The sequence below is a fragment of the Agelaius tricolor genome, unplaced genomic scaffold (assembly GCF_023055355.1).
Source record: "Agelaius tricolor isolate 1412-34295 unplaced genomic scaffold, bAgeTri1.0.p SCAF_10, whole genome shotgun sequence".
Lineage (NCBI taxonomy): Eukaryota > Metazoa > Chordata > Aves > Passeriformes > Icteridae > Agelaius > Agelaius tricolor.
The window spans coordinates 13813500-13834158 of NW_027269270.1; the positions used below are offsets into that span (position 1 = coordinate 13813500).

Genomic DNA, 20659 nt, shown 5'->3' on the forward strand with positions numbered 1-20659 from the left:
TCACTTGTAAGAAACAATAGTGAGCCTGTTGGTCATTTATTTGATCCTAATTGTTGAGTTTCACAGTAAAAAATTGACCTCAACTAGAATCTGATAAATAATATTTGTCATCACCTCACAACTTATTTCTCAAAAAAGTTCCAAATTAGTTTTAAAGTATGTGTGTGAATGAAGATTTAACTGGGGATGCTAGAGACATAGGGGTATGATTTGGAAACTATTGAGAGCCTTGTCTTTTGCAAAGCAGAGGAATATCTAAGTCACACCTTGTTTTTGTGCAACAGGAGTCTTTTCTTACAATAAGAATGCTAAGCTCCTACCAGTGCTCTGCATGCAATCTCTGCTTCCCTTGGAAGGATGGCAATCTTCATAAAAAGCAGCAGTCACATAATGTGCTATCAGATTGTGAGGTCACTGCTTCTCATTTGCTGAAGTGAACCACTGGCAAGTTTTCAAAAACTATATCTAATTTAGCCATGTAATTCATTCTGGTAAGTAGTAGTGCTGAGAAGAAAACTTAGGGAACAGGATTTTGAAAGTAATATGTTGTGACACAGAAGAAAACTATATCAGTAAAAATGCCAGCAGATCTACAATGCAGTAGTTGGAAGTATTCTAATTGCTGTTGAGCCAAAGCAGCAGCCTTTGCTATTCCATGAGCTGTCCTGCCCACAAAACCGAGTGCATCTGTAAACATAAGTGAGTGCCAGCACAGTGTGACACCTCGTGTCAACAAAGGTCTGCGTTTCCAGAATTCTGCACATGGGCATTTTCAGGAAACACAATTTTAAAGCCAGTTTACAGTGTAATACAAAATAAAGTTGCCAAAGTACTGTAAACTTTCAGAGAGGTATTCAAAACAAGGTGTCTCAGAGTTCCATTACAGAGTGGTCCCATGGGAGACCACAGAGGGAGCATGTTCTCAGGACAAACACCACACTCCTAGGCAACCTACACTCAGGCTGTGCAAAGAAAAGACTCTTCTGATAAATCTTCTTGCCTTGAGTGGAGTCCTGCAACAGGTTGTAGAGAATCACCGAATGTAGCATGAGAGCCCTTGAGATGCAGGTATCAGATGCAGAAAATTAATTGATGGCAAGTAGCAACTATACAAACACCTGAGAGAAAGTACAGTGTTCAACCTAAACTGTGGTAAGAATTTTGAAACATTTCAAAGAAGTTTTATTGAAACATGAGAAAGTTCCCAGTCCTGGCAGGAAGTGCAGTGCTGTAGTACATGTCTGTGCTATTGCTATACTGACTAAATAGCAGAAAAAGTTGTGGGATTCTTTTTGTTTATTTTTCCTTTTAAAATGACACCGCTTTGAGCTATTAATTCACCTCAGTGCTTCTGAAGGCAACAGAAGAACATTATCATAATACTAGGCTTTGAGAAAATAGACATAAAGAAGCCTTTGCTTTCTAGATAAATGAAAAAGTAGAAACTAATTTTTTCAAGACTTCATTTCATGGTGCTGCTTGAAAGGTTTAAACAGAAGGAAACACCTATTGAATAAGGCGTGTTCCAGGCGTTCTTGCTCTCTCCAGTTCAACCACTATTAAGATGTGATTGACACAAATGTATTAGAACACCTTTTTGTTCTGTACCCCTGTACAAAATGACACCGCCTACAGAAGAGGTGGGGTTTTGCCTGCCCTAGGTTTAGGATGGGTGTGGGACATCCACAGCTGAATCATGGACTCAGAAGAAGCTGTTGAGGCAATAAAAGGGGGGAAAAGGCATAAGCCCTGAAGATAACCTCTGGATTAGTCATTTTTTCACCACAGGGGGAAAAAACAACAAAACAAGCCTATACACACATTTATTAACATGTCATTCAACACCAAGTAATTCATGCTCTGGGAGGAGTTTGTTGATATGGAATGGCCCAAGAAGTTTCCCTAAAGTAGCCAATTTCTCTAAGACCTACTTAGGCATTGTGTCACTTTTACAATGTCAGCAGAGTCCCTGGGGAAAGGCACTGCATTCATCCCTCAGTCCATCCATGCACTACCAGCTTACAGCACTATGAGCTCAGCTTGGCAGCCTCAGTGCCACAGAAGAAGAAAGGCCCAGGTCTCAGAGCTCAGAGATACAAAGCAGCCTGCAGGACCTCAAGCCATTGGCAAGGATCAGCCTGGATTTGAAAGGTTACACAAGGATAGGAGTGATAATAGGGAAAAAATATAAGACAGAGCATTGGCCATGAATGAAACCTCTAATTTAGGGATCTCTGACCAGAAGCTGACCTTTTTTATACAGAAAACGTTAGTGGGCAGTATGTTCTGTCTTTAAACATACAAGAAATGCAGATGTTTTTGTACATGGTGGTCAACTCTCTCCTAATAAAGAGAGAAAATGTAAAAGGAGCTCAACTATTTCAGCTTTCAGTCAACAAGATGATCTGAAGTCTTAGAAATGCCAGAACTTAAAAGTAAATATGTATCTGAACAAGAGATGTTCTCTGAGAATCAAACTAAGTTCTTGTCCATGGTATATTTAAAAGTGTATCTAGACTCCCCAGTGAAACTGCTGTAACTCCACTAAGCCTTCCACTGGTGCTCCAAAGCAGAGTTATCAGTGAAATATTTTTACTATTGCTGTACTTAGTAACTTCAGACCTGAATTTTCTGTATACCAGTTCTGCGTGGAAGAAAAATACTTTCTAAATTGTTATCTGTATGCACAGATAAGTTTGTGCATCCCTCTGTTCAAAGCTGACAAAGCTTCCATTTGCCTCAGCAAATGGAATGAGATGCATCTGTTTCTTCTGATTACTTCTGGTAGTCAAACCAGTTGTGCTCTGTCACTGGTAGCAATAGTGGCAGTGTGTTTATCAATATACATACTTTGCAGGTGCACAGTGAACCCATTTCACCTTCTTCATTCTACTGGAAGGACAGTCCTGCTGCATCCAAAAAACTAAGGGAAGAGAGAGAAGCTTCAGAGAAAACTGCATAGAGGTATATAGCCCTGCCAGTTTCAACTCTTCCACAGTGTATGTCAAAAGCTTGTCAAGAGAAAAATCTTTCATATTTACTTTTTGAGGCAATTCTGTAAAACCAAACATAGTTACCATAGATGCGCTCTCATGGCTTGGTCAGTGAAGTTAAGCATAATTTGACATTTACAGACAATTAGCATACAAGGTACATATCCCAAAGGAGCTCAAGTGCACACTCCTTTTTTACTGCCCCAAGACTTTTCCCACTTCCCCTTTTTTAAGAGAGCTGTCAGTTAAAGTGAAATGTAACTGCCCAGCATGACAAGGGAGCTTCTGTAGAAACTATTTGCATCTATACTCTCCTGCCTGTTGCAACTCCAGTTCACCTGCATTTTGTCTTCATGACATTATCTCATGACTATTCTCAGTTCTCCATACTGTAAAATAGATTATATTACAGCACTCTGCTGAAATATCCAGTCTAATAATATAGTTATTAGACTACATTAATTAATACCCAATCTAATAATGTAGTTTGATGCACTACACGTGTTACATTAAAATTCTCCCAATCTCCTGCAATTTCTCAGAATTTACAGGAGAAAGAAGAAATTACATAATAATGACATTTGCTTAATTCTGTACTTTCCTTGTTCATGTCCCTAGAAGTATTGGTTCTAATAACTATTGTTACTCCTAAGGGTGTATAACATATAAACTGTATTGTGAAAGAGACTTGCTTGTGTTTTACTTAGAAGCTCAATCTTTTTATATACTTTTGAGAAGATTTTAAGTATGACAAGAGGTCTACAATTTCTGGGTGAGAACAACTTCTCAGGAGGAGGCTAAATACAAGGGTATGAAGAGGGCTGATTGTGCTTGAATGCAGTTTAAGTCAGTTGAATTTTTACTCGCTTAATTAAAATAAGAAAAAGGTGTTAATAAAAAGCCTAGTATATTTGTACTGTTCTTGACTGAATCTTTTACAGAGTTCTTTACAGCTGAACAGGATCGTTTATCAGATGACTTGGCAGAAATGTTTGACATATTTCAGTTAAAACTCTAACACTTAACTGTTATAGCTGACTCACAAAAACCCTTTCCTGGATCAGATAGCCAGGCAACTTAAGAAACAAATCAGCTATTGCAAATTCTTGGAGTTCAAAGAGAAGGAAATTTTCTTCTAGTGATTATTACATTTTAAGACAATTCCCTACGTACGCTCTGGGGAAAACCAAGGTATGCAACATCAGACACACAATTGAGCAATGTAATTGTGTAAACACCATGTTTGGGACAGGCAGAGTGTTTGAACAGACTGTGCAAAAACTGTTCCCAAAAGAAAGCTGACAAATAAGTGACTCTTTAAAATGAACAAAACTCACCCTAGGTGTTTCTACTTCTAGGGTTCCCTTCACGTGGTGCCATTGGTTTGGTCACTTTTCATGTGGAACAGTGTCCTTTCCCTTGCTTAAAACAATAGGTTTTCATGATCTTGAGGGAACTAGATGTCAGAAAAGAATAAAATATCTACATCTTAGATTAAGCCTTTCTCAATAATTATCATATCATATCATATCATATCATATCAAAGCATTTGATAGTTATCTCCCCCACAATAGTAAAATTGTCCTGTAAAGGTAGCTACTAATGGAAAGTCAAGATTATATAACTAAAAAGAGGAAATTTTATTAAACATCTGAATTTCCAGATGCTTTGTGAAAATGGAAGGTAGTTTACAATGGAGGCATCTATATTTGTTCTGATATGTGCAGGCACTCATATCCTTTTTATAAATCAGATGCACAGTTTTTTAACATACAGCTAAGAGTGGAGACTATCACTGTCATTTAAGGTCTGATGGGGAAATGGGTTAGGCTGACTCCTGATGTTCTGCAGATTTGCAGTTTATGCACTAAGCTACTTTAAGATATGCTTATCCAAATAGCCACTTTCTCCTGTCCCCTGAATTTGTATCCTTTTTCAGCCTTGAGTGCTATTCATTTCCTTCTTAGTCTGTTCCCCCAAAGTTTCCTGTGCTTCCTTCTAATTTGGCTCAAATTCCCTGTGGACTGCCAAAACAGAGGTTTTACATACAGGCTCTCCCTGTATGTACTGAAGAAATGTAGGAGAGTAATACAATCCATTTTGAGACATGCCTCAGAATGAAGACATTCAGGAATACATGCAAAGCTAATGAGAACAGATTAGATGAGAGTCATGCAGAGTGTGGACAAACACACCTGGTGGTATTAGGCATTTAATGGTCCCTTCATGTGCTGTACCAAGAGGGAATTGAGCACCCTAAGCAATTACATGGCAAGATAATGGAGGCAAACTGAACATCTAGAAATGGCTTTTTTTGAGCTTGCCACAGAAAGCTTTGGCAGGAGACTACCAATGCCATAAACATAGGATGTTCTGTTTCCTTGTACCGTGTTTCTTTTGTACCTCTCCTGTCACTCAAGGTATGGAGAAATGGGAAGGAGGAATTGCAGTCAGCTAAAGAGCAACCAGAGTCACAGAGCTGGAAACCTAAACACAAGCTAGTGAGCACCATTCACCATCTGGTGTTGCACTGGTGGTCAACCACAGCAGAAAATTAGTGATTTAATGGTTTACAGCTAAATTATCATTATGCCAGTACTAGACCATTTGCATTTTGTTTGGGGCAGAAGCACGCAGCTTCCATAACTTACTCTCCTTTTCCTCGGAACCGGATCTAAGTTGTTCAGTTCTGCCCCTTCTGAGCTCAAAAAACACAAAAGGAGAAGACAGACTGAATTCTGAATAATAAGATCAGGTAGTAAATCAAAAAAGTTTGAACAAATGTAGCTAATTCTACCATTATGTGAAACAAAATAAATGTTGATTCAACTCTAGTTTAGGCTGGGACAGTCCAAGGCAGCTGAACAGAATATTTGAATGAGTAAAAGCAACATTTCTGCTCTGATGCAAATCCGTTGCTGTTCTGAAAATACAGTTTTAACATCATAATGCTGATGAAAAGGGTTGATTTTCAGGATTTTTCAAATTACCACACAGTACATTAAGAGAAATGAGGGGCAATTTATCTGAATATGCAAGGCCATAAACTGGAGCAGTTCAGCAGCTGCTCCACAGGCAGCTAAACTGTCTTTGTGATGAGAGAGACCCTCATGGAGAAGAGTGAAGTGGACACTCATGGGTAGGAACCACTAAAAAGCATCATTATCAATAAGTAAGCAAGCACTGCTAAGGCAGACAGAACAGTGAGAGTTACCAACAGGCAGCCTGGCCTTCTGTCTCCCTTTCCTTTTTAGAAATATTGGTTATTTGTTGATTTTAACTTTTTAAAATGCTGTTTCCTTCCTGATGATCATATGATTTGTATTCACCTGCATATTTGATTTGTGCCTTGTAGAAGTTTAATTAAGTATATACAATTAATGACTGGCATCAGCTTATCCTGTGGAATTGGCAGCAGCAGGACACCTTAAATGCTCCTGCTGCCGCTGCCTTGCCAGACCTGAGGACTCCAGTCTCGGGCACTGTCAAGCCAATGCTGTTCTCCAGTGCTTTGTTTCAATAGAGAAATGTGGCACATACAAGGGACAACAAAGGCAGCTCCTTTTTTGAAGAACACAAAATAGATTAAGCTGGTCTCAGCTGAAAAGGATGCCATCAATTTAGACAGCAGCCTGCTCTTTCAGCTGAAAACACGGGAAATGGAGCAGCACAAATGGGTGAACTGCTTGATTCTCCAAAATATTTGTGAGATAATTAATCTCTGCTGCTTGCTTTGTTTGATAGGGGACCAGCTTACTGCTCCATTACATGCAGTGATGTCGCTGAAGAAGGTAGACATTTTCAAATGAGAGAAAAACTAAATTTATTTTCTCTTTAACACAACATTCTTTGTGTGTTGAGAAGTGAAAAAACAAGCTGTCCTTGTGTTCATGGCTTCTCAGCACTGCAGGACTGGAAGTTTAGGGGCAAAGGAACAGTTGTAAAATAGAAAGTGGGGGCTAAGAAAGCAGTGCCAGACTTTGAGGGAGAAAGTACTACTGTAAATATACCTAATGACTAGGCATAAAAAGAAGTACTAAGTAATTCCTCATGCCCTTGTGAGCTGAAAGCAGCTTGGTGAGAAACCTCAGGGCAATCATTCCCAAGCTTGCTGGAACATCAGGACTCTGGAATAATAGTGTTGGCTCCCATGCTAGAGCACTCCCTCCTGGCCTATGGATGCACTAGTTTTAAGAGGGCAGTTAAGGAAAATAGTACAACCTTGTGACTGAAGGGAGAATAAAACCATGATAATAAATTCAACAGAGGGAGAGTTAGAAAATTAAGACATTTATCATAACAATTACCTTGCTGTGACAATGGTAGCACTTGCTTGGACATCTTGGTAGAAAGCAAGTGCTCTTGGGACAAGAGCATTAGAATTGCCTTACTCCAATTAAAATGGCAAGTTTCATCTGGAATGGACAGTGTGACTCCTGGTACACAGGAAAGCAAGACAGAGCTAAAATTACTGGTTTTGAGCCCCTAATTTGAGTTTTTCTTCTGTGTTTGAATTTTTCCTTAAATGGCTAGAAATCATTTCTGTCTTATGCCTCCAGTAAGATGTTTAAATTCCTCATTCAGTGCTCAGTACATCATTCAAATTCTCCAACTCTCAGAGCAGAAAGCACTGCTTTTGAATCTTCAGGGGCTTTTACGGAAAGCTTTTTAGCAATTAGTTTGTAATCAACTGAATTGTGTATTTATATATCAGCAAAGTATCTTCTAAACACTTTTGTTATAGTATCTAAATACATTTTACTGCAGCTTCTAAGCAGTTTCTAAGAGCCATTAAAAATTAAAAAGGAAGAATTATTTGCCTCAGATTTATTTTCCGGGTGATACTGTGTATCCCAGGGTTGCCAAGTGTTCCTGCCTTCCATTGCTCTTACTTGACTTGTATGGCATTGTTGGCTGTGTTAAAACAGCCAAACTGGATCCTTATGCCTTGTCAATCTTACTTGAGATTTGAGTCACTTATGTGTTGAGTGGGTTTAAAAGAAAATACTTCCAAGTTTGGTTGTTTTTTTTTTTCCCCAGTCAACTCTTGATTTCTCACTCTATCTTACCTTGTACATTGCTCCCAAGATTCTTCAGAATGTCCCAAGTCTTGGAACAAGACTCAGAGCCAGCTGCACAAGCATCCCTGAGACTTCTGGAGTGCTGACCTGTAATGAGCTGATTTTAATCAGTGCCTCTGTGGCAAGTTATGTCCTCAGCCCTGCAAATCCCTGGAGCAGGTCTCAGCACAGGGCCAGCAGTAGGTCCTGGAGTCCCCAGCTTCCACAGACATCCCCATCTCACATCCTGAAACACAGAGGCTGAAGCTGGACCCTGGGACCTGGTGACATCTTTTCATTTACCTACCACATTTGGGAACAACAATTATCTTAGACAGCATCTCTGTGTGAAGGCCATTTGAGATTCTATGATACTGAGTTCTGATCTAAGGAGATCTGGAAAGTTGAGCAGGGTGGATTAACAAAGCATTTTCTGATCTGTCACAGCCTAAATGTGTCATTGGCAAAGGACTGGGATGTGCTGTTTGTGACCTTTGCCTCCAAATCCACCAAAGCCCAGCCTTCCTTTTACCCAGCAGATGGGCAGCTGCTCTTGCTAACAGAAATAAACCTAAACAGAGGCTTCCTCAATAATGTTTATAGCCCTGCAGATGGACATTTTAAAGGAAAGGCAGCTTTGTTAAAACATAAAACAAAAACCAATGAAACTTTAAATTCAAGACCTGTTACTCTGTGCTCAGTGGCAGAGTTCCTTTTTCTTTAGACAAGTATGCTTGAGCAATAAAGTACATGCACAGCCTCTGGGAAATGTAGTGTGTGCTCTAGGGATGTGGAGTAGTTTACTTCTACCAGGAGAGCCAAGACTGCAATAAAAGACATGGTAGGCTTTGTACCCCTGGAAAAGCTTAGAAATATTAAGCTTAATTACAGGATAAAATATAAAGAAATGCTTTGAAGTTTTGTTCAGCCCTATCTGCCCTTCCCTGATGCTGTCCTTTCTCTGAGTGTTCTTTGATCTTTAAAGGACATTGTTGGTTTAGCTGGACCCAGCTGCACACAGTGGTTGCAATTTTGCCTAATGCTTGTGACTTTGGGTGGTCAGAGGGCACTCTTAGATGGGAATGTGAAAGTCTAAACTTGAGCTAGTTTTTTCTCCATAGTTCACATTTAGGATTCCACCAGCAGCTTACTCATGGTACTGCAGCATGTAGTAACTCATCCAGAGGGGATAGGTTCAATTCACATACTTAGAATTATCCCTAATATTTTGTCTCCCACCATCTACTTCTGCTGCTATGTAGTACCAAAATGTGCCAGCTGATGGACAGGCATATTCTAGCATCAGTGAAAGTCTGACAGTGACAAAATGAACCAGCTAATGGAAAGCAAACTGGAAATGGAAACAGTAAACTTTCATCCATTGCTAGGACATTATGCAGTATGGCAGCTGTTGGCAGACACTCAAAAGCTGGAGCATGGCGTGCTTGAGAGGCTTGGACTGACCAGTCACAGGCTGTGTCAGCCAACATCTCCAGGAACTGAGAACACAAAAGACATCAGTTCTCTTCCCAGACCTGCTCTGTTTGCAGTAGTTTTCCCTCTTCTGCTTTTCCCGTAACTATTACAGCCAGTGCTATTCAGTCACCAGGGAGGTAAATTCACACCACATCAAAGGTTATAGTAGAAGAAAACAGTTTCCTGCTTAATTTTATCTAACTTCTAGCAATATTGGAGTTACTGTTTTTTCATTCCTCATATGTAGCCAATTAGCTTTTTCTATCTGAAAATCTCTTGGATAATAACACAGCAAAGGATATAAAGTAAGGAAGTATGATTTTCCACTAAAAACAAAGAAAACTGGCAGGAATCTTATGTGCAGATAAAGTAAATAAAATAGCATTAACAATCTTAGCGAAGCATTCCAGATTTTGAAATTGCAAAGCCCTTTTCAACAAGCTTATATGTTACTTAAACACTGTGTTGTGCAAACAGTTTTAATGTTCTCCTGTTACTGAGCAGGAGGTTATGCAACTAGGCCGCAAGACACACGTTGCTTTTTGAAGACAAGTTCATAAAGCAGTAAGGTATTATAAAAGTATTGTTACAGAAGCAAAAGCTCTTTCAAGTCTGAGGTTCTTTAAACTCTGTGTCATTGTATATTATGCATGTAAGGCATAAAAAAATGACCTTGGGAGACAGAAGCCCTGCCTGCCTCAGACAATAATGGGTGCCTCAAGTGTTTTGCCTTTCAGAGGTGGCAAATAATACTCTAAGTTCATGTACACAAATGTGTGTACACACTTGGCTAAGAAATTCCAAACAGGTGGAAAGAAAAATTTTTGGCATGGAAAGCCATTAAGTGAGGCAAATGTCTGAGCGGGTAAGGCTGAGAGTGCTTCTGTCCCCTGCTAATGTTCTCTGCCCTTTTACCTTGGCATCTATTACCTTGATAGGCTTTCACTATTTTCTGCCCTGCCCCAGGTGTCTCTAAGATTAGTATTTGATTTTGCACCTTTTTTCCTATCTTGCTCCCTATGCTTGTTTCAGGCAACAATAACTGCATGGAGTAAATCTTTGGGGTTTTATAGAGCCATTGTTGAAAACTGTTTGAGACTGCTCCTACACACCTGCAACAATAAACAACAGAAGACAGAAGCTAAAATTAATAAAAACATAACAAAAAGGCAGAGCTAAATGTCATATACAGTGAAAGCAATTGGAAGTATGAAGGTATGAAAAGGCTTCTTTGATTAGCTTCTTTGATTAACACATGCTAATCAAAGAAGCCTTTTCATACCTTCATATGAAGGAATGATAATTTTTAAAGAAAGAGCATGCAGTACTTATTTCATCCATTAAAATGTCATTGGTTTTGTGTTTTGAATCTAGTTTTGAATAAACACTGTGGGGCAGAAATGTTAGATTGACTTTCTTCATTTTGTAAATACATGTCACTTTAGGTCCTCTTGCAACCAGGTGCCCAGTCCTCTGGTGAGAACTGGAGCAGACTCAGTGATGATCCAGTTATGTTTGAACCATGGTTGCTCCAAAGGGAGAGATTCCAGCTAAAAATATATGTCTTCACTCTTTTCTGTCATACGCCCTTTGGCAGAAGAGAAGCATTTGGCACAGAACTGCTCTGGGAACCCCACACCAGCTCAGAGGTTGCCTTGCAACAGAGCCACACCTTGGAGTCCATATTGGACCTTATTGCTGGAAAAGAGAGTTTGGCTGTAGCAGAATTTTCTCTGTAGCCTTCTTTTTTTTCCCCACTGGGTTACCCACAATTAAAAGGAATAGATCCTTAGAACAGATGGATTTAGAGTTATCAATCAGACTTGCTATTTTAATGACTATTTTATATTTTACAAGAAAGAGAAGGAAATTGCAGTAAAGATCCTTTGATAACCTTGCTGATTCCACTCATATAGCTATCCCCTATTTTGTGAAAAGCTCTATGTATATTGTGCATTTTTATATTATCTAGAATTTCAGGACACAAGATGGCAGTGTACATATTAGTGATTCAGGCTTGGAAATGGTCCTGCTATTTAAATGAAGCATATAACATTTTATTTAAGCCTATATTAATCTGATAATGGAATTGTGGTATTAGAAATAAACCTAAAAGTATTTGTCAACAACAGAAACAAATGCAATTTGCCAATAAATCAGTATTGCATGAACAAGTGTTAGGTAAAGCTTAATTCAGGATTTTATTGTACACAACAACACTCTGGAGACATTAAAAGCCTCTTATGGAACTCCTCAATTGCAATAACAAGAGGGTATCCCTTTATGAAGGAATGGAAGCTGGCTCAGTCATAAGAGCTTCTGAGCAAAATTGGCTGCTGGGGAAAAGCACATAAGAGAGCTGGCAGCCTGAAATATGTGGAGAGCTCAGGGCTCTCGGAGGAGTAGTGCAGACCACTGAAGTGGAACAGGCTGAACAGTATCTAAAATTGAACAGGTGCCTTTCTGTGAAAAAACTAACAAAGCAGACAACTGTTTGGCATGACAATTGAGAGAAAAAACATTTTCACTGAGAGGCATCAAATTAGAGATAGGTCTCTGGCTGAGGAGAAAATTGCTTAAAGACCTGCAAGGAGTTGGACCTTTCCATGTGTAACTTCAGAGGAAGTTCCTTCAGAGCCTCTCTGGGCACCAGTGGGTAAAGAGAACTGCAGTAATGAGCTTTCAAGGCCACTACCCAGAAACCTCTTTGGTTGGGTTGAGTTGAATACTAGAATTAGTAGGTGTAGCTAAAAAGTTGTTTTGGCTGCCTTTCCTATCATTTGGTTATGCAAACATGGCCTTGCTACATAGTAAAAAGAGCTCTAAGAAAAACAGTAATATTTCAGAGTATAAAATAATCCTCAAAGTCATTATCCCTGTGGGATTTCTAATGCTGACAAAATTCTAGGCACTCCTCCTTTCTCCTGGGGAATGTTCAGGTGACTGCCTCCCTGTACCTAAACTCGTGGCTCTAATGGGCAAGTCAGATTGACCCAGGAGATGCAAACTCAACACCAAGGTTCATTATTTCTGGATACAGCTCTTAATTTGACAGAGTTATTAGGAATTAGATCATGAAAAAAAAAATATACTTCTCTCAGACAGGTGTGATATAATTATTTCTGGTTTTCTCTCCAGAATGGGAATATTTGTTATCCTCTGTTGTACTGCATCATGGAAATCCTCCCAGTGTGAGTGGAGATGGGTGTACTGAACTTGACCAGTGTTTTTGACAGAAGGTAGAATGTGGGGAATCCTGGTCCCTGAGTCTACTTTTCTTGTAGTCCATTATCTAGGTGTAAAAGTATCACCATGTTCCCAACCCCTCCAATGAAAAGTTGTCAGATTTTTCATGGTGGTCCACTCCTTTTGTTACAATTGGCTGATTGCTGCTTGTTATGGCCTTATGTTCCCACGCATAAATCACTGAGTTAATACCAGGACTACTTCTCCCTCTCCCTTTCTGGTTTGCATAAGATTGAATTTGGCATTGATTCAAATCAAATAATTCAAATGCATAGTATTTTAAGTACGGCTGGGTGTGGATTCATGACTAAAATAAAGTGTATTACCTAGCAGTTTCAGTCATTTGGTCTATTCGTCACAGTAGATTACAGAAAGTGTGGCATGCACAGAATTATGCATGCACTTTTCAACCATCTAAAATGGAGGATAAATTGAACATGTCATCGTTCTAGGAGAGTAATTTATATTGAGTACAAGCTGGGAAGGGACTAGTGCCAAAACCTCAGATCTAAATTACTTGAGTTCCAGGGAAATTTTAATCCAAATAAAAACTTCAGAGCTGTTGATTATATAATTAAGTGAACCAACAAGAGACCATATCTCAGCACTCACTCCCAAGCTAAAGAATTTACACCAATATTGAAGTTTTGTGGTTAAGTCCACAGATGCTTAATACTGACTGTGATCACTGTATGGAGTTACTGCCAACTGTCTGTTGTAACCACCCCACATGTCCCTTTTGGCTTTGCATATATCCCTGTTCTTCATAAATGAACTTTTTAAGCTCAATAATAGTTCCTCATTGAGAGTGTGTTATGACGATTCACAAACTCATATTTTTTCATGCATGGACCATTGAACTTGGCCTCATTGTCCTCTTTTAATTGCAGGTGCCACCAATAATGTCTCAGGACTGAGAAGAAAAAGGAAAACACTGTTTTTTCTTGCTGCTTCTGCATTATCTTCCCTACAGCGTGTCTCACCTTCTTTTGCCTCTAGTAAAAACCCAACCATTCTTATCACGGCAGTAGTCAGCCCATGTAGACATTCAGTGAAATTCTGTCTTTAGGTAAAACAGTTCTTACTTTTCTATTCAGAATCATTCCTAATCAAACCCTCTTTTGCTAGGTATAACCAATTTCCTCCAAATCAAACATAATCAACCCTTTTCCTGTGATAAGATGTAGCTGTAATAGCCCACCCCAAGATAAGGTCCTCCCTCCCCAGTATTTTACAAAAGCACCTCTTTGACCTGACCCAACACAAATCAAAACTAATGTCTTTCCCATGGTCCAAAACAACTTCTTCTCCCCAAAATAAACTCTCCTCTTGACATTAAAAGCAAATGACCCCTGCAAATTCAGGAAGTCATGGTGCAGCAGAGTGATTGTAGTCCTAAAGATACTTTAACCTTTTCATTTACTGCAAGCATCATCCTTCTGCCTGTCGTCAACCCATAATGTAAAAGGTGAAGTGTGGACTAAGAGGGATGGAGCAGGAAATGTTGGCAGGCTGGAGATTGTTACCTTCTGGTCCAGCACAGGCACACAGGATCCAGCTGAGGCTTGAAAGCTGTTCAGAGCAGGCAGTTACTGGGGGAAAAGGATATTGGGGTTATCACTACCACTGATACATTCCCCAAGCAAATATTGATGTGATAATGAAAGTAAAAGGCATTATATTTAAAGTCAAAAGTAATATGCCTGTGAAACATGCTGGCAAATGATATCATTGAGGCCAAGTGCTTAGCAGGATTCAGTAAAAGGTTATACATACATATTCATACATTTGTGCGGGGAATTAGATTGGACCTGATAAAAATTCATAATGGATATAAATGTTCACAGTTCAGGGCATAAATCAGCCACCAGCCTGAGGTTAGAAAATAACTTCCCCTAGAGTCAGGCTGTTACATAATTATCAATTATACTTGCAGAGGGGGAAAGGAGGTTGAAGAATAGGCCAATTTCCTCAGAGACATTTGGGAATTACTATTGGCAGACAACTAATTTAGATTTTATCTGATATGGAAGTTCTTATTACATCAAATAATGTAATTTAGAATTAAAGCATGTGATTTATTTTGTATTTTTTATTCTTCATGTAATCAAGTTCATGCCTAAGGGTAACTGCAGGCCTTTCCATTACAAGCCAGCCGAAGTTAGTGAAATTCACTGTGCTGTGTTTTCTCACCAAATCTCTTTAAAAACAGCTTCATATTTTGCAACAAAATCAGGCAGAGTCACAGCAATTTAGTTTATCAAAGCTAGCCAACTAATACAGCCAACTTAGTGTCTATATTAGCAGAGAAAAAGTTACCTGTGTGAACTGCAGCAAAATCTCATTCCAAGTTCTCATTTTCATTCTTTGCATGGTAACCTAATAAGACTTACAGAGGTCCTGAATATATTGAATTATAGCATGAGGGCTACTCCAGGCCTACTTTTTTTGCTTGGTATTATCAGCTCACCTAAGAAAAGCATACACAGTCAGTGGACTTGTTTTCATCAAGCAACACACCTCCAGCTCTTGTTGCACTTGAAAACAGTCTGTGAGCTAACGTAACACACACTGCATGCTAAGAAAAGCAGCCTTTGTGACCTTGCAACAGAGAGCTTGATGGAAAATCAGATTCCTAATCAATTGATGAAGAAACTGCAAATGAATACAGGCAATCCTTTGTTTGCTGCATTGGGATAGTAGCTGCATCTGCTATAGTTTCTGGAGCACACGGTACACTTACTGCAATTACAACATAAATTATCACCACAATAGATGTGGAAAGCTGAGAAACATCTATTAACAAAACACCTCATCACTTTTCACAAGAAAAAGGAGTGGTACTTGGCATCAGTCTCTCCTAAGCATAATTTCTGTTCCTAGTGAGTATTACTAGAAAAATTACAGTGTGATTGCTCAACATCTGGAAAGTTCTAGTGTCACAGTCTAAAAACACTATGGTCTTATAAAAAATTTTTCCTGTGTAAACTCGAGTGTAAACTCTGTGTAAACTTTGTTCAGACAGATTTATAAAAGGAATGGCTGAAGAGAAGGCAGCATATGCAATGTAGCAGATTTTAAAAAAAAGGTATCAAATAATATTTTGTAAAGATCTAAGTTGAAAGATGAATTCCAGCTGGCTTTGCTGTGCCAGCTGTGAGTTGCTGAGGACAGCCGTGCCCTGAGCACAGGCACTGACTGCCCAGCTCAGTGCTGGTGCTGCAGTGCAGGTGCATTGCAGGCTCCTTACAGCTGCCCTCGTGTAATGCAGGGGCTGCAGAAGCAGTGCCACTGCTCCATGGCTTTCCAGGAACAGAGCAGCTCCTGTGAGCACAATTAGCTCTTAACAGTGGCAGCATTACCAGCCCTGCAGCTGAATCAAAAATGAGGAATACAATCATTTGGGGTGGGTCATGTTGGCACCATTTGACACCAGTCTTCTGCCAGTCACATCTGCAGTTCTGTCATGTCTCCTGCCTCCTTCTGTCCTGCTGCTGCTGCTCAGGCATATTGATACTGTAGTATGCTCTGGGTAAAAAAAGCATTAGGATTCTAGTTGGATTGGGTGCACAGATCATATCATTTATTATTTGCAGATGCCAGGACACTAAAACTTTCAATTGTTTTCCCACCAAACTGAATAAGGCAGTTTGTTTATACAATTACCTCTGTATAATTGGAAACTAAATCAATGATGACTGCGTGATTTGAATGCTACTTTAAATAATTTCATTTTTATGATGCTGTTTTGTTGCACATGGTATTATCAAATAGCTTATTCATTTTCCTGCTGACTGTGATTTGAGTTTGCATATTTCTCTGTGACAGAAGAAGCACGTTTGCAAACCTTTCTAGTTTTCTGGGCTACAGTGTGCATTGCTTTTAATTATTTTGGCTGACACACATTAACAGTAAAAGTCCATAGTCCATAGTGAGTGAAACAAGAGGGAAGGACTGGGTGGACTATAACTTCCCTGAAAAATAAAAGCAGCCACCAGAAGTCTTGGGCAAAGCCCTTAAAGGAAAACAAAATGTGGGATAGACAAGGCACACAGAACTTAAGTGTTATGAAGGATTTCCCCAGCTCCTTTCAGAGGAGGATCCCTAGTCATTGCCTGTTTGCCTCTGTTTTAAAATATTTGGACAGGCAATAGGGAGATGGGTCACAGACCAGTCAATCTGTCATGGTCTGTTTGGATCTCTCAAATTTACAGGATAATGTACTTTGCAAATTAAACTTTATTTTATAAGCTCATTAGGAAAGAAAGCAAACATGATGAAGAAGGGCTCAATCCCCTTTGTACAAACTAGTATAGCTCATGAATTCACTAATTCATCATGTCAGTCATGAGGTTTCTAACTCACAAGTTCTCTAATTCATAACATGCAATTCATTAACTTGTAACTCGTGCACTTTGCATGTAAGGAGAATACCTATCCAAGGGTGAGAGTGCTCATCCTTCCTCCTTGGTCACAGTGCAGGTGTTCCCTGTGTCACATGAGAAGCACAAACATTAGTGTTTTATCAACACTGTTTTCATCACAAATCCAAAGCATAGCACCATACAAGGCACTATGAAGAAAATTAACTCTATCCCAGTCATAGCCAGTACAACACCTTATTCCCTACTATTTACATCATGCTCAGGTCCCATACTATCCAACTGATCCTCATTAGCCACCTTCCTCTTTCCCATCCCTACCTATCTTCACAGGTATCATTCCCTGTAAAGTGTCCATAAAACACCTGTGAATGTCCATTGAATTAATTTACTCCAGGACATTAGGCTCTCTCTGTCCTGGTGGTCACTCAGGACCAGAGAGCTGCTGTGTTGTGTGGAGTTATTGGGCACCAAAGCCAGCTCAGGCTGGGTCACTGCTGCACGTGCCCCACTTCTTGCACGGTGTGTTCTCCCCTGGCAGTGGCTCCTGCTACAGTAATCCTATAACATGCAACTCAGATCATAGTTTACAACAATTATAAAGTGCATCCATTATAGTTTCCATCTCTCTTTGGACTCCTACCCCTGCCTCTGCTGCAGTGTGGACTTATCCAGAGACTCCAGTCCCTTAGGGGTGGACCTGCTCCAGTGTGTGTACTCATGGGCCACAGTCTCTGCAGGGCACAGGTGATGTGGCCTGGCCTTAGGCACAGCCACAGTCACTTTGAGGTGCACCTCCTCCAGCACAGCCTTATCCAAGGGCCACAGTCCCTCCAGGGGTGTACCTGCTGTGCTATGGACATATCCATGGCCACAGATGCTGCTGCTCCAACAAGGTCTTATCCACAGCCACAGACACTTCAGGTTGTCCTGCTCCTGCAGGGACTTATCCACAGGTCAGATCCCTTCAATTCAAGCTGACGCTGGAGCTGCAGCCTGTCTGGGCCAGCAGCGACGCCCAGGCCTTGGGCCAGTCCAGGCACACTGCCAGGGCTGTTAACAAAATGCTCCCAGGAACAGCTGGGTAGGATGATAAGCCCTACAGCAAACAGCCAGAGTGAAAAGAAGCCACTAACAAGCTTAGGCTAATGTGCAGCAGGGCAAGCAAGACCTATGGCAAGCATAGCACCTGCCAATTAATAGCTCAACAGCACTAAAAGCTATAAATTCAGTCTTGCAAACTCTGATCAAACCTGTCATTACCTCAAAGCATTTCAGTCCCAAGTTGGTCACCAAAACAGGACTGTCATGGTTTAACCCCAGTGGGCAGCTCAGCCCCACACAGCCACATGCTCACTTACCCCAGTGGGATGGGGGACATAATTAGAATGGTAAAAGTGGGAAAATTTTGGGGCTGAGATAAAGACAGTTTAATAGGGAAAGCAAAAGCCATGCACACAAACAAAGCAGAAGAAGGAATTTATTCACTTCCTATCAACAGGCAGGCATTCAGCCATCTCCAGGAAAGCAGGGCTTCACTACAGGTACTGGTGACTTGGGAAGAGAAGCACCCCCAGTCCAAACATCGCCCTTTCCTTCCTTCTTCTCCCAGCTTTACATGCTGAGCACAACATCATATGGTCTGGAATATCCCTGTGGGCAGCTGGGGTCAGCTGTCTCAGCTGTGTCCCCTGCCAGCTCCTTGGGCACCCCCAGTCAGCTCCCTGTTGGGCAGCCCAAAAAGCAGAAAAGGCCCTGACACTGTGCAAGCACTGCTCAGCAATAGCTAAAACATCCCTGTGTTATCTTTTATCTCTTTTAATACATTGTTCTCACGAATTTTTCAAATTGAAAGGAAGTTGATTTCTAAGGTTAATTCATCAAGCTGGAGCAAGACAGCAACTCTCACAATCACGCATTCAAACCATATCAATGCCAGCTTATTCTACAGGATGAGACAAGTACCAGCAGAAGATCAACTGCTCCTGACTCCTCTGAGTCAAATTTAAAGCTGAATTTTCCTCAGGAAGATTAAGGGTATATATTCTATTTACTCATATTCATGTACAAAGTCTTACCGCTTCCTGTATTTCCACAGTTCCTGGGAACAAAATCATAACCAGTACTTAATGTCTGGGATGTGGGCAAAGGTTGTGGGCATACAGTAACTATTTCACTAGTCCTAGAGACAGGGTATTCTCCATGAAGACACAAAAGAACCAGTACTGTACTTCAGATTGTATGTTAACTTCATCTAGCTTTTAGAAGGTAGGGGTTAGGGAGGATGAATTCCAGCCATGGTGGCTGAAAACATGCCATCTTTTGCCAATTAGCAAGCAGGGGTCTATGGTGCATCTCATGACTCTGTGATGTAAGAAGGGAACAGAACTTGTGTCACATGTGATGCTAATTCCAGGCTCTTTGGTTTACATTTCATGCACAGATCTCATAAAACAGAGGACGTCTTCCTACCACTGAGTGAAAAATAGATGTTGCTTCAGTGATTCCTTTCATCAGTGTTTTTTTAGGGATATCACAGGGACTGATTTTAAACTAAAATTCTTTATTAAAAATGTAACATCAAAAAACCTCAAAATCTCAGATCCTCAGAGTCACTTCTCATTACAGTTTCGGTCAAAATACTAACTGGTTGAAAGGTCAGAAATTCAGTGACTGAAGCTGACTTGGCAAGTCAGGACTTGTTTCCAACATTTTCAGAAGTTTGAAAGTTGCTATTTCAACAGATATTTTCTTACATTGCCCTTTAATCTGAAGGTACCCAAACTAGCAAGTTTTTTAAAAGTTTGTTTTTCAGCAGTAGGTGGCACTATCAAGTTTCCCAACCATTGTAATATAAATTGATATAAAATTATATTAACAAAAGTCTACAAATTATTATATTTATAAATATAAATTATTATATTTATATTCTATAAATAATAATTCTATAAATTATTTTTAAAATAGCATGAAAATATCGCAGAATAAATTCTGATAATAAAATAAATATTTTTCTAAATATTACAATTGAGAAAAAGTCTAATGCAAGAATAGGAATGAGAATGTCTAATATCAAAACAGGCAACATGCAACATTTAAAATATGTGTCATAGAAAGTTCTCTATCCTCTTTGTAAAATACCACCTTGAGTTGATCTTGAATATACTACTTCAGCTGCTACTTTGAATTTCCCAGAAATTATATGTATCTCATTTGCATATAAAATGTAATACTGCAATAGTGAGTGTCAGTACATCTAGAATAAGCTATGTATTTTAATAAGGTAAATTAATGTATACAAACAGGAATATGGCAAATGAAAAAAAGCATTTGGATTTTTCTTTTGTGGTGAAAAGTTTATACTTAGCCAGCAGAGACTAGAGCAGTACATGTAGGGCCAGATTCCTCCATGTATACTATAAGGGGATATTACTATATCCCAAATAAACTCCAGGATTAAAAAGATGAAATGTTAATTGAAAACATTTTCTTCAAAACGTTA

The 20659-nt window shown here is 39.7% G+C and overlaps 1 protein-coding gene across 3 annotated transcripts in view; it reads right to left on the minus strand.

The window, feature by feature from the left end:
* The window catches only part of AGPS (alkylglycerone phosphate synthase), a 75514-nt gene that overhangs the window by 52530 nt on the left and 2325 nt on the right, over positions 1-20659 (minus strand). The window contains exons 1-5 of one of the 3 annotated variants that reach the window (XM_071434849.1): positions 15095-15112; positions 14302-14367; positions 8063-8161; positions 4331-4449; positions 2851-2923 (exon numbers count right to left, since the gene is read on the minus strand). The exons of 1 other annotated variant lie outside the window; for it this stretch is intronic. In XM_071434849.1, coding sequence (XP_071290950.1) covers positions 2851-2915 — 65 coding nt within the window. In that variant the 5' untranslated portion in view covers positions 2916-2923; positions 4331-4449; positions 8063-8161; positions 14302-14367; positions 15095-15112. Of the gene's footprint in view, positions 1-2850; positions 2924-4330; positions 4450-8062; positions 8162-14301; positions 14368-15094; positions 15113-20659 lie in introns of those variants that run through there. One more of the 3 variants, XM_071434850.1, reaches the window with a different exon arrangement.